Source organism: Theropithecus gelada, chromosome 19 (assembly GCF_003255815.1).
Source record: "Theropithecus gelada isolate Dixy chromosome 19, Tgel_1.0, whole genome shotgun sequence".
Classification (NCBI taxonomy): Eukaryota; Metazoa; Chordata; class Mammalia; order Primates; family Cercopithecidae; genus Theropithecus; species Theropithecus gelada.
In genome coordinates this window covers 7,371,608-7,386,002 of record NC_037687.1, presented here as the reverse complement: position 1 = coordinate 7,386,002, position 14,395 = coordinate 7,371,608, and the positions used below count along the sequence as shown (strand labels likewise).

At 50.0% G+C, this 14,395-nt stretch overlaps 1 protein-coding gene across 1 annotated transcript in view; it reads right to left on the bottom strand.

The window, feature by feature from the left end:
- The window catches only part of ARHGEF18 (Rho/Rac guanine nucleotide exchange factor 18), a 125,297-nt gene extending 111,650 nt beyond the window's left edge, over window positions 1-13,647 (bottom strand). The window contains exons 1-2 of the mRNA XM_025367800.1: window positions 13,357-13,647; window positions 421-545 (exon numbers count right to left, since the gene is read on the bottom strand). Coding sequence (XP_025223585.1) covers window positions 421-435 — 15 coding nt within the window. The 5' untranslated portion in view covers window positions 436-545; window positions 13,357-13,647. The remainder of the gene's footprint in view (window positions 1-420; window positions 546-13,356) is intronic.
- Between the last annotated feature and the right edge of the window lie 748 nt (window positions 13,648-14,395).

The following is a 14,395-nucleotide window of genomic DNA, read 5'->3' as shown; positions in this document are numbered from 1 at the left end:
CCACACTTCTACCCATCTTTCCTCTCTTCCTTCTAGTCATCCATCATCCATTCATCTACCTAACCACCCTTCTATTCATCCATGTACCCATCCATCCACCCGTCCATCCATCCTTCTACTCATCTGTCCTTGATTTCCTCTTTCCTTACATCTATCCATCCATCTATCCAGCCATCTACCCACCCATCTATCCATCCATCCATTCATCCCTCCATTGCTCCTTTCCTCTCTCTTCTTATTTCAGAACAGATTCTGGTTTCCTCATGTGTAAAACAGGATAATAACGACTTTGCAAATTTGGATGAGGATTCCCTGAGATAATATATACAAAGTGCCTGGTAAAATACAGGTGCTAAACAAAGTGTACTTGCTGCCACTGTTGTCATCAGCTCCTGCCCATTTCAGCAGTCAGACACCTGCCTGATCATCCCCCATGGCAGAGAAGAAGTCTGGGTTCTCAGGTTTCCAGGATCCACTGCTGCTGTTGGTGGCCGAAGCCACAGCTCCAGAGTCACAGGGCTGGACACATGACTTGGGCTCAGAGCCTGTGGAGAAAGGAGGGACAAGGTGTCAGGGATAAGCTGGGAGTGCTAAGGAAGCCAGGACCTGGATTCTGCATCTGTTGGTGGTCACCCTGGACCTCAGTTTTCTCATCTATAAAATGAGTTGATGAGGGGAGTGGGAGGATGGTCTCAATGATCTTGAAGCCAGCATACGTGTCACCTCTTCCCCATCCTAAGCCTATGACAGACATTGCTAGTCAATCACGAGGCAATTTCCTGCTTAGCCATTTGCCCCCTCAGGATTCTTCCCAACACACCGGTTCCAGTAGTCATTACCAGGTGATCCAAGTTGGCTTATGTATGAAATCAATTTGTCATGCCTGCTCTAGCAAAAAGCCTTCAGTTGATCAATGATGCTAATGGTCCCATAGACCAAATGCAAGTACCCCATGCCCACATTGTTTTTCCCTCTCCTCCTCCTCCTCCCTTCTTCTTCTTCTTTCTTCTTCCTTCTTCTTCTTCCTTCTTCTTCCTCCTCCTCTTCCTCCTCCTCCTTCTCCTCCTTCTTCTTCCTCTCCCTCTTTCTCTTCTTCTTCTTCTTCCTCTTCTTCTTCAACAGAGTCTTGCTGTGACGCCCCCAAGCTGGAGTGCAATGGCATGATCTTGGCTCACCAAAACCTCCGCCTCCCGAGTTCAAGCCATTATCCTGCCTCAGCCTCCTGAGTAGCTGGGATTACAGGTGCACACTACTGTGCCTGGCTAATTTTGTACTTTTAGTAGCGTCGGGGTTTCACCATGTTTTCAGGCTGGTCTTGAACTCCTGACCTCAGGTGATCTGCCCCCCTCAACCTCCCAAAGTGTTGGGATTACAGGTGTGAGTCAAGGCACCTAGCTTTCTTCTTCTTCTTTTTTTTAATTAAAAACTACTTTGAAAAATAAGCTTATTTTTTCCTCTTTTTTCTATTAGAGATGAGGTCTCACTATGTTGCCCAGGTTGGTCTCAAACTCCTGAGCTCAAGTGATCCTCCCGACTCAGCCTCTCAAAGTGCTAGGATTACAGGTGTGAGCCACTGTGCCCAGCCCTAATGCCCACAATGCCCACATTTGTAGGAGAGTCTCTCTCTCATGGTGGAATTGAGGCTGCCTCTTCTTTTGGTGGGGAGTGAGAAGCAGAGAGCAGGGAGTTGGGCCCCCCAGGAGCCACATGCCCCAGGACCCACCTGCAGATGGAAATGGATAAGCTCCAAGATGCTCAGTCCCAAAGCAATGACAAATTCTAATCCATGTCCCTTGCCCCCTGAACATTTCACATAAATGGAATGATAGACTATGTGGTCTCTTGTGACTTGCTGCTTTGACTTTACATATTTTTGAGGTTTGTCTATAATGTGGTGTATGGCAGTGTTTCATTTCTTTCTCTTTCTTTCTTTTCTTTTCTTTTCTTCTCTTTTCTTTCTTTTTGAGATGGAGTGTTGCTCTGTCACCCAGGCTGGAGTGCAATGGAGTAATCTTGGCTCACTGCAACCTCTGCCTCCCGGCTCAAGCAATTCTCCTGCCTCAGCCTGCCAAGTAGCTGGGATTGCAGGTGCACGCTGCCAAGCCCAGCTAATTTTGGTATTTTTATTTTTAGTAGAGATGGGGTTTCACCATGTTGGCCAGGCTGGTCTCGAACTCCTAACCTCAGGTGATCCACTCGCCTTGGCCTCCCAAAGTGTAGGGATTACAGGTGTGAGCCACCGCACCCGGCCAATGCTTTATTTGTTTTAGGGCTGAATACTATTCAATTGTATGGAGATACCACATTTCGTGTATCCAGTGATCTGCTGATGGACGTTTGGGTTGTTTCCACCATTTGGCTATTTCAAATCATGCTGCCATGAACAATTGCTTACAAGTTTTTGCACGGATGTGTGTTTTCCATTGTCCTAGGAAGGAAATTGCTGGAGTACATGCTAATCTATGCTTAACTTTTTGAGGAACTGCTGTTATGCAATCTCTTTTTTTTTTTTTTTGAGACAGAGTCTTGCTCTGTCTGTCGCCCAGGCTGGAATGCAGTGGCCGGATCTCAGCTCACTGCAAGCTCCGCCTCCCGGGTTTATGCCATTCTCCTGCCTCAGCCTCCCGAGTAGCTGGGACTACAGGCGCCCGCCGCCCCGCCTGGCTAATTTTTTGCATTTTTAGTAGAGACGGGGTTTCACCGTGTTAGTCAGGATGGTCTTGATCTCCTGACCTTGTGATCTGCCCACCTCAGCCTCCCAAAGTGTTGGGATTACAGGCGTGAGCCACCGCGCCCGGTCGCAATCTCTTTTTTGAGATAAAGCCTCACTCTGTCGCCCAGGCTGGAGTGCAGTGGTGCCATCTTGGCTCACTGCAACCTCCGCCTCCCGGATTCAAGCGATTCTTCTGCCTCAGCCTGTCGAGTAGCTGGGATTACAAGTGGGCACCACCACACCTGGCTAATTTTTGTAGTTTTAATAGAGACGGGGGTCTTGCTATGTTGGCCAGGCTGGTCACGAACTCCTGAGCTCAGGCAATCTCCCCACCTTGGCGTCCCAAAGTGCTGGGATTACAGGCATGAGCCATTTCACCTGGCCTAAAACCACTGAATTGTGTGCTTTAAATGGGTGAAGTATATGGTAGTTGTTAATAAATATTAATAATTTGTTATTAAAATATTTTTTAAAAGTTGTTAATAAAGCTGTTGCTAAAAAAATTTTTGCTGGAGCCTCTTGCAGAGTTTTGGATGGGACAGGTGCACATGGGGCCTGAAGCTTCAGTTCCATTGCTTCAAGGTAAATTTGCCCCCTGATGCCGCCTGTATTCATGGATGAATGGCTGGACAGTAACGGGCAATGCCGGGGTTTCCACCATCACTGCTTTCCAGGCTGCCCTCCCAGGCTGGTTGGAGGGACTCTGTTCAGCTGCTGTTGTTAATCTTCCCCACCCAAAAGCCAAAGCAGCATCTGTGACTCACAGAAACGAACCAAGCAGGCTGTGAAGGAAAGCCAGATGTGGGGGAGGGTCCTGGAGGCTGGTGGGAGCTTGGGAGGGGAAAGGCAGTCCCATTCCTCAGCCAAGTCCCCTGGGGGCTAGAGGAGAGGCAGCAGGATTGGCTTGCTTCACTGGACAGGGTCCTTGTGGAGGCCTGAGGCCTCCCGTAGCCTGCAGAACCTCATGCCCCGTATCTGTGAAACCTGAAGGTCTGGGGTCCAAAGATCAAAGGTGAAAGGCTAGGGTTGGCCGGGCGCAGTGGCTCACACCTTTAATCCAGCACTTTGGGAGGCCCAGGCGGGCGAATCACTTGAGGTCAGGAGTTCGAGGCCAGCCTGGCCAACATGGCGAAACACAGTCTCTGCTAAAAATACAAATATTAGCTGGGTATGGTGGCGTGCACTTATAATTCCAGCTACTAGGGAGGCTGACACATGAGAATCTCTTGAGCTAGGGAAGGGGAGGATGCAGTGAACTGAGATTGTGCCACTGCACTCCAGCCTGGGTGACAGAGTGAGACTCTGTCTCAAAAAAAAAAAAAAAAAAAAAAAGAAAAAGAAATTCCAGGGTTGTGTGTTGTGTGTGTGTTTTTTTGTTGTTATTGTTTTGTTTTAAGAGAGTCTCACTCTGTCACCCAGGCTGGAGTATAGTGGTTCGATCTTGGCTCACTGCAATCTCTACCTCCTGGGTTCAAGCGATTCTCCTGTCTCAGACTTCTGAGTAGCTGGGACCACAGATGTGTACCACCATGCCCGGCTAATTTTTGCATTTTTAGTTGGGACAGGGTTTCGCCATGTTGGCCAGGCTAGTCTTGAACTCCTGGCCTCATATGATCCTCCCACCTCGGCCTCCCAATGTGCTGGGATTACAGGCATGAGCCATGATGCCGGACTGAGTTTTGTTTTTATAGGGAAGCTTCTGACCTAGGAACAGGTTGAGCTTGTCTTGATGATGAACTCAATTCTGATCCTAGTTCCCAATGACTGACTCAACTCTGATCCTAGTTTTACAGATTGAACCCTAATCTCTGGGTCACAGACTGAGCCATGATCCTGGTGTCATATACTGAGCCGCGATCCTGATATCATAGACTGAACCTTATCTGGCTGTCATTGGTTTAGCACTCATTCTTGTATCATAGACTGAACGCCCACTCTAGTGTCACAGACTAAGCCTTTATCCTGGTGTCATATATTGACCCCTGATCCTAGTGTCATAGGCTAAGCCCTAATCCTGGTGTTATAGTCTTAGCTCTTATCCTGGTATCATAGACCGAGCCCCAATCCTGGTGTCATACACTGAATCTTGACCTGGCATCATAGACTAAGCTCCAATCCTGGTGTCATAGGCTGCGTCCTGATTCCAATATGAGCTAAGCCCTAATCCCCATGTCATAGACTGAGCTCTGTCAATTACCAACCACAATCACCCCAAACGATTGCCAATCACATTTGTAACAGACCCTCAGCTACCAGTCTGTCCCCTGTAGTCCACCCTGGAGTTGGTGTGTCCTTTTGATAGACACTCTCATGGTCACTCCCCTTCTACTGATCCCCACCCCCATAGACTCCAGTCCCCTTAGGATGACATTCAGAGCCCTTCCCAGCCTGTCCTCTTACCTCCCCCTCACACACATGCACCCCCAACTCACCATTCTCCTGGTATCTCTGTGCCATTCCTACCACTCTTCCTGCCTGGCAGCTGAGGGCTCTGTCTCAGATCCTCTGCAGACAATTTTAGCCACAGGACTTTGGATTGCTCTGCCTAGCTCTTTATGGAAAAGGTTTGCTGATCCCTGCTCTAGAGCATGAGGTCTGTGAGGGCAGGGACTATATCTGACTCACTTTTACATCCCCAAGCTCCAAGGGGTAAAATCTTGTATCAGTCGCTTTCTATATGCCTGGCTTAGTGCTAAGCCCATCAGGTACTTTTCATTCTTCTATACTCACAACAACTCTCTGAGTCCTCATTTTATAGAAAGGGAAACTGAGGTTTAGAGAGGTGCATTGACTTTACCAAGGCCATACCACTCTGGTATGAGGTAGAGCTGGGAGTCAAATTCAGGTATTTCTGAATTCAAAAAAGAACTCACAATCACCAGGCTATCCTGTGCTGTGCTGGGTTGGACAAAGAGTCAGTGCCCATATATTTGCTAGTGAATGGATAAATGGGTAGATAAATGGTTAGACGGCTGGATGGATGGATGGGTGAGTGGGTGGTTGAATGGATGGGTGGATGTGTGGAAGGATAGATGGATGGATGAATGAGTGGATAGATGGATGGGTGAATGGTTGGATAGGCAGATGGATAGATAGGTGGATGGATGAATAAGTAGATAATTGGATGTATGAGTGGATGGGTGGATGGATAGGTAGATGGATGAATGGATGTTTGAATGGATGGATGGTTGGATGGATGGAAGAGTGCATGGATGGATGAATGGATGGATGGAGGGATGGAAGAGTGGATAAATGAGTGGGTGGATGGATGGAAGAGTGGATGAATGGGTGGGTGTGTGGGTGGGTGGGTGGATGGATGGATGGATGGATGGATGGATGGATGGATGGATGGATGGCTGAAGAGTTGGCTGACTGGCTGATTGGCTGGATAGATAGTTGGATGGCTGCATGGTTGCAGGGATGAATGGGTAGATAGTTGGATGGATAGGTTATATGGCAGTGTCCAGAGCCAGTGATGCATTACACTCAGGAGATGGCATTCTGAGGGGGTGAGGAAGGAGATGTAAAAGGAAGAGGGACAGAATTGTGGCAGAAGAGCCACACAGGAAGGAAACCAAGGTGAGCGAGGCACAGACTGCACTCATCAGACATGCACCAATAGATTGAGGAATGAATGAGAAAACGTGAGTGGAATGGTTAACGGGGGCAGTTGATGGGGGAAGGGGCACTGGGATCCTTCACTAAAAGTCTCAGTTCTCCTCTCCCAAGCCTTACTTGCCTCCCCAAGTCCAATCCCACCCTTTCCCCAGGAAATTCCTATTAGGTGCCCAGACAGCCAGTTACAGAGCTTAAGAGGGTGACAAAAAGGCCATTCTTCCCTGCTTTCCAAGGCTACTGACAAGAGACACGACGTGAGGGAGTCACTCTCCCAGGGGAGCTAAGCCAGAGGAGACATGAGGCCTCACGGAAAGGGGCTCTGTTGGGGATGCACACTGCTCCCCACCCCCATGCTCCTCTCCAAGGAGCTGTCCATCAGCCTGGATTCAGGTCCCAGGCAGCCTCCTCCACTACCAGCCCCCGCAGCATCAGCCATAAAAGGGTTTAAGAGTCACTGTCAGTTCCCACAGCTCACTCCCCCACCTGCTGGCATATAAATCTCAGCCTCAATTGCCTGGGCAGGGAGACAGGGGGAGCTGAGCAGCCACAAAAGGGGCAGAACTTCTTAGGGACCTGGGTCACAGGCGGACACTTTGGTTATCCATGGCAGATACACTGATTCTTCAGGATCGCCATCCATCATGGGATCTAAAAACCCTCCCCAGGCACTCCAGCTGCCCACATTGGCAGCTTTGTTCATCGGTCAGAACACATCAAAGTGGCCTCAGACAGAATCCGCTTCAAATCCTGGTTCCTCCAGCATACACTTGCTGTGTGACCTTGAGCAAGTCACTCAACCTCTCTGAGCCCAACTTCATGAGAGCTCAACAGCTAGCAACAACTTCTATCCTGATGATGACTCTTCTATTGCATCCCAGTTCCCAAGGCCATCCTCTCTGCCCCTAACTCCAGCCCCTGGGTCCCCTGATACTCCCACCTGCTCCCTGACCCCAGCACAGCGCCTGGTATGCAATGAGCCTTCAAGGATGGTCCGTGGAATGAACCGGCTAGTCAGTCTTCCCATTGGCCCCCTCCTTCATGAAAACTCATTGCTACCTTGAACAAGTACGTGGCTCATGTAGGTGATGGTGGCCGTGACTAACAAGTCATGCAGGCTGAGCGATGTGGCTGGCCTGACCAGGAGGGGCTCATATGGGCAGTGGGGAATGGGGGACAAGGAAGCTCACGAAGCAACGAGTGCATGACCAGCTCTTATGATATTGTCCGGCACTGTCCTCTCGTGCCCTGCGTACCTGGACATCATCTGGTTATCTTCAAGGGCTAAACTCTTGAGCATTAAGTGTCTCTTTGATGGCTGGGTGCGGTGGCTCACGCCTATAATCCTAGCACTTTGGGAGGCTGAGGCAGGTCGATCACCTGAGGTCAGGAGTTCGAGACCAGCCTGGTCAACATGGTGAAACCCCGTCTCTACTAAAAATACAAAAATTAGCCGGGTGTGGTGGGGGGGCACCTGTAATCCCAGCTACGCGAAAGGCTGAGGCAGGAGAAGCGCTTGAACCTGGGAGGCAGAGGTTGCAGCAGTGAACCAAGATCATGCCATTGCACTCTAGCCCCGGCGACCGAGTGAGACTCGGTCTCAAAATAAACAAACAAATAAATAAAGAAGTGTCTCTCTTTGCAACATCAGTTCACTCAGACCTTTGATGATATAATAAAGGCTGTTACCAGTCCCCAAAGAGGTCACCTGAGGCCTGGGGACCCTGGGGGTTGAGAGAGCAGGCACCAGTCGATGTGTGTATGTATGTGTGTATGTATGTGTGTTTGAGTGAAGAGTGTGCCCAAGAGCCACTAATCCCCCCGTTTTTGTTTCTGCCCCGAGCCTCCTGTCCTGCAGCTGGACCAGAAACCCACAGTATCTAGGACCCCCAGGAAATCACTGGACTGCCCCTAAGGAGTTCAGCGGCTGAGTTAAGAGGGCGGACTTTCTTTCTGCAAATTTACCGCCTGAGACAAGTTCCTGGCCGAGTCTTGGGAGACATTGCCTCTGAAACAAGAGGGACCCCAGAAGTCTGTGATAATTCCAGGGGGCCCCGGAGAATCAGGGGTCATGGAATCCAGGGCTGGTGCCAGCGGAGTCTGTACCCTGGCCAAGAAAAAGCTCGAAGGGGGTTGGCGGGCAGGCCGTCCTGGGATCCCTGCCTGGGTGGATGGCTCCCGCTGGTCACTGCCAGCTGCTTACCTCTCTTGAAGGCCCACCGCTTCAGCCACAGCTTGGAGAAGGCTGGCCAGGAGTGGTTGAGCACCGAGTCAGCCATGGGGGCCGTGCGTGCGTGCGTGTGAGAGCTCGAGTGTGAGCTGGGCTGGGAATCCCTGCCAGGACGGGGCTGCCAGTAAGAGAGGCGGAGACTGCCTCCAAGGTCTGCCAGATGCATCAGCTGATAGAAGCCTGGGGCTTCAGCAGGGGGGCTGGGGTTTCCAGCTCAGGGGCCCAGGGACCCCTGGTTTGAGGCGAAGCCAAGCCCTTTAGCACCCTCTGTCCCTTAAACCCAGTCCTACAGGTCTCTTACCCTGGCTGGACAAGACAATCTTAGGGAAATACAAATACAACCTGGGTCCTATGGGGAGCCTGGGTGTGCATGGATGTCTGAGTGTTTGTGTGTGCGTGCGTGCCATCGTCTCGGTGGGTTTGATGATGCATTTACATGTTTAGAGAACACATGTTTCAGGGTTAGTTCTGAATGTTAACTTGTCAATGTGGGGTGTATTTGATTATCTAGATAGTTTTAAAAGTGTCTCTGTGATTGTCTGTGTGTGTGTGAGAGAGAGAGAGAGAGAGAGAGAGAGAGGGAGAGACTGAGAATGCCCATTTGTATCTGTGGGGTCAGATCCACCTGCATGACTCATCTGTGTCTTGGGGAGATCTGTTTCTAGTATCTGTGAGGTGGTTTTGGTGTCTGCCTGGGTTTCTATGTTTCTACATATTTGTGTCTTCATCTGTTTCTGTTTTTTTTGTTTGTTTGTTTGTTTTGAGACGGGGTCTTGCTCTGTCACTCAGGCTGGAGTGCAATGGCGTGATCACAGCTCACTGCAGCCTCCAACTCCTGGGCTCAAGGGATCCTCCGGCCTCAGCCTCCTGAGTAGCTAGGACTACAGGTGTGTGCCACCACACTGGCTAAGTTTTTTTTTGTTTTGTTTTTGTTTTTTGTAGAGCTGGGGTCTCACTATGTTGCCCAGGCTGGTTTCGAAACTCCTGAGCGCAAGCGATCCTCCTGCTGTGGCCTCCCAAAGTGCTGGGATTACAGGCATGAGTCACACCACCTTTCTCTCTGTACCCAAGTGTAGGATATGGTCTGTGTGTCAACGAGTGCTCATCTGTGCAGGTGCTGCCCCCTGCTGGTGGAAGCTCCTTTATCAGCATCTTCACTCCTTGCGTCTGAAAAAATCCCTACTTCAAATCCTGGCTTCAAATCCCAGCTCCTCCAGCACGTACTTGCTGTGTGACTCCCTCCTGCAGTCCCCTAATCCTTTACATTACTTCCCAGCCCCAAATCACCCCCAGCCCCAAATCAGCCTCCCAAAGTGCTGGGATAACAGGCATGAGCCACCGCTCCCGGTCTGTTATTTTTTAACTTTTATTTTTGAGACAGGATCTCACTCTGTTACCCAGGCTGGAGTAGTGTGATCTATAGCTCACTGCAGCCTCGAACCCCTTGGCTCAAGCAATCCTCTTGCCTCAGGCTCCTGAGCAGCTGGGAATATACGCGCATGCTATCATACTTGGCTATTTTTTTGCTTTTAATTTTTTTGTAGGGATGGGGTCTTCTACGTTGCCCAGGCTGGTCTCAAACTCTGAACTTCAAGTGACCTCCACCCTTCCAAAGTGTTGGGATTACAGGCGTGAGCCATGGCACCCAGCCAAATCTCACATTAAAGATGCAACAGGGGTATCTATTTCTTTTCTTTTCTTTTTCCTTCTCTATCTCTCTCTGTTATTTATTTATTTATTTATTTATTTTTTGACAGAGTCTCACTCTGTCACCCAGGCTGGAGTTCAGTGGTGCGATCTCAGCTCACGGCAACCTCCAACCTCTGACTCCATCCCCCCCCCGCAAAAAAGGAAACCTAGGAAAGTGAGAAGGACATAATGATGCAGTGCTTTTCTCTCACAAACAAGTTGTTGATTTGAACACAGTTCTTGAGTGAGTGGGAGGCAGACCAGAAAAAGCCTGAGAAGCTGAATGTAGCTCTTAGCAATCTTATGTTGGGGAAATAAACATTGGAATTCAGGGTCCACAAAGAGGAGGTGATTGAGACTCCTAAAAGACTACACCCTAGGAGCAAGGTGGGACCAGACATAGACTAGCCCTCACCAAGAGCAAAATCCATCTTCAAGTCAGCGTAGGTCATAATCAGATTAAAGTGATCTTTCCTTTCTCTAACTGCCTGCCCAAAGCAAAAGTAAACCCTCTATGAAGGAGAATGACACCATAAAGAGACACAAATGATCCCTATTGTTTTTCACAAACAAGGCCTGGCATTTAATCAAAGACTACCAGGCATACTAGAAGACAGAGCCTCATACCAAAAAACAAGAAGAAAAACAGACAATAGCAACAGCCCTACAGGAGATAAAGAGGTTAGAATTAAAAATACAACAGGCCAGGTGCAGTGGCTTACATCTGTAATCCCAGCACTTTGGGAGGCCAAGGCAGGCGGATCACCTGAGGTCAGGAATTCAAGACCAGCCTGGGTAACATGGTGAAACCCTGTCTCTACTAAAACTACAAAAATTAGCCAGGTGTGGTAGTACACACTTATAATCCCAGCTAGTCGGGACAGTGAGGCAGGAGAATTGCTTGAACCCAGGACGTGGAGGTTGCAGTGAGCCGAGACTGTGCCACCGCACTCCAGCTGGGCGACTCTGTCTCACTGTGTCTCAAAAAAAAAAAAAAAAAAAAAGAGAGAGAGAGAGAATACAGTAGCATATGACACAGGGATGGGTGGATGGGATTCTCAAGAAGTCCACTCTAGCACACTTGCTTACAGACTGAGATCCACCATGGGCGTGACACAGAACATTTCAGAAGATGGTGGGGACTGCTCAGGAAGGAAGGCTTAGGGACAAGGTCAGAGTATGAAGGTATAGGTGAGGCTGACAATGTTTTCTGATCTGTAAGGTGCCAGACACTGCAGTAAGATCTCACAGACAAAACTTCCTAACAGGCTGAGCGAGGTGGCTCATGCCTGTAATCCCGGCACTTTGGGAGCCCAAGGCAGGAGGATCACCTGGGGTCAGGAGTTCAAGACCAGTTTAGCTAATATGGTGAAACCCTGTCTCTACTAAAAATACAAAACTTAGCCGGGCGTGGTGGCGTGTGCCTGTAGTCCCAGCTACTTGGGAGGCTGAGGCAGGAGAATTGCTTAAACCCAGGAGGTGGAGGTTGCAGTGAGCCGAGATTGCACCAATGCACTACAGCCTGGGTGACAGAGCAAGACTGTGTCTCCAACACACAGACACACACACACACACTCCCCAAAAACTCATAACAACCTTTTAACAGATGAGCAAATGAAAGCTCAGAGCAGTTAATTCATTTGCCCAAGGCCACAAAGAGGACAGGGAACTGGGATTTGAACGCCCAGCTGTCCAACACGGTCACCATATCATCTACAACAGTATTGACCATCAGCATATGCCCATCCCTGTGTCACGGGCTGGGGGATGGCCAGGGAGGCCTGGAGACAGCCCAGACTAGAAGCACCGACGTGTTTGCAGTTGGCATCTACTGGGTCTTCAAGGCATAGTGAAAAGGCTGCCTCTACCAGGAAGCCCTCCCAGAGTGACTCCCAGTCACAACAAGGGAGTTGAAACGTGGCTGATTATGAGGGTAACCCTTTCCTGACTTCCTTTGGTTATCAGGTTCTTTTCTCAGAACTGCAGGTGACCTGGCCTTGGAGCATCAGCCCCCAGAGTCACTCACCGGCTCCATCCTCTCTGCCCCAGCCGTCCACTCTAACTAGATTCACTCCCTCCTGGTTCTGGGGCCACCTTCCTAGACCTCAGGGTGCCTGAAGCCCGCCCTGCAGCACTGGGGGCCGGCAGGAAACAACAGACTGGGTGTGCCCAGCAGAAACCGCAAATTTCCTCCCCTCCCCCACCCGGTCCCAGGCAGGCGGTGGTGCGGGAGGCCCCCTAAGAGGCGGCCACGAGAGGAGCCAGGGGATGTCTCCCAAGCAGGAGAACCGAGAACCCCCAGCTGGAGGAAGGCTGCCTGGGGAGGGTCGTGCACTCTGAATGATCTCAGATCAGGACAAGACCCTTCTCAGGGCTGGTTCTCAGCCATCAGCCTTAAGTGTGAGTTTGTTTTGACGGTGGATTCAGAATCTGCATCAGGGAGGTTCATGGGGTGCCCCGGAATCTGCAGTTTAAGATGCAAAGGGCAGCTGAGCCTTTGCCACAGCTCCCCCATTCATTCTCTGTCTCCTGTCTCCATGCCGGAGGGCCTTGGCTACAAGGAGCTCTATCTTCCTTTCTTTGCCTTGCTTTTTCTTTTCTTTTCTTTTCTTTTGAGACTGAGAGACTCACTTCAACCTCGGCCTCCCGGATTCAAGCCATTCTTCTGCCTCAGCCTCCTGAGTAGCTGGGATTACAGCCGCCCGCCACCACGCCTGGCTAATTTTTGTATTTTTAGTAGAGACGGGGTTTCACCATGTTGGCTGGGCTGGTCTCCAACTCTTGACCTCAAGTGATCCACCCTCCTCGGCCTCCCAAAGTGCTAGGATTACAGGTGTGAGCCACCGTGCCTGGCCTCCACCTCCCTTTCTTACCTAGTGGCCCCTCACGGATCCCCGTCCCCTGGGGTGACCTCTTATGACCACAGATCTCTGCACAAAGAACGTAAGGGTCAAACAGCTTCCCCCACCCACTCAGGAAGCAAGCTGACTGCAAGGGGGAGAGAGGCGGTGATGTCTGTCTGCTCGCTGTCCCCCGAGACTTCCCAGACCCCACCACCACTCTGTCCCGATGGGTGCGTCTCTCTCCACTTCCCAGGATATGTACTCACCAGATGGAGCTCAGTTCTTCGACCTGCAGGCACCCAGCCTGGCTACCAGCTCCTGCAGCCCCCATGACCTATGGCCAGGGTTTCGATCTGGCCCAAGGGTAGAGCCTCGGATAACCACAGAGTGGCCCAACAGCACCTCGACTTCCTCTTTTTCAACTGCCTGCCTGCATGCTCGCCACTCTGCTCCCAGCTGCAGGCCAATCGAGGGGCCTAAGAAGAGTACAGAGGATGGGGGTTCTAGAGGAAGAGAGCCCTGCTCCCACCCCTCAGCCCTGTGAATGCAGGTGTCTTGAGGAGGAGGCGTGGGGAGCTTGGGGGGGAGGCCCAGCATCCTCAACCCACACCCAGCAGCTTCCTGTGGAACCAACTGCTGGAGAGAAACAGGGTGTGGGGGCCTCACCCAGGCACATGGGTGTATAGACAGCAACATACAGGGACATGCAAGTCATGTGTATCCGTAGAGACTCAGGCACCCAGACGAACCCCAGCATGGTGGGTACACACAGAGAGACAGAAACACACATAGTTACATTGTTACGTGGGTACCTGGAAACTGGTGGAACAACATGGTGTGCTGGTAATGTTTAACAACCACCTCTCCGATTTGTAGCCATTGCCAATTCTCCTGGTGTAAATACCCCCAGCATGGCTGATTTCACCTACCAATCATGTCACCAAGCATAGAGTTGATAGGAAATGCTCAAATTTGGCTTTAAAAAAACAAACAAACAAAAAAAAACCCATTTATTTTATTTTTAGAGATAGGGTCTCATTCTGTCATCCAGTCTGGAGTGCAGTGGAGAAATCAGAGCTCACTGCAGACTCAATCTCTTGGGCTGAAGTGATCCTTTGGCTTCAGCCTCCTGAGTAGTTGAGATTACAGGCACATGCCACCATGCCCGGCTAAGTTTTTTGTTTATAGATAATTTATGTATAATTTGTATATACTTTATATATAATTATGTATAAATTATATATAGACTTCATAAAATTTATATGTAATTATTATATATATATATTTTTTGAGACAGGCTCTCAC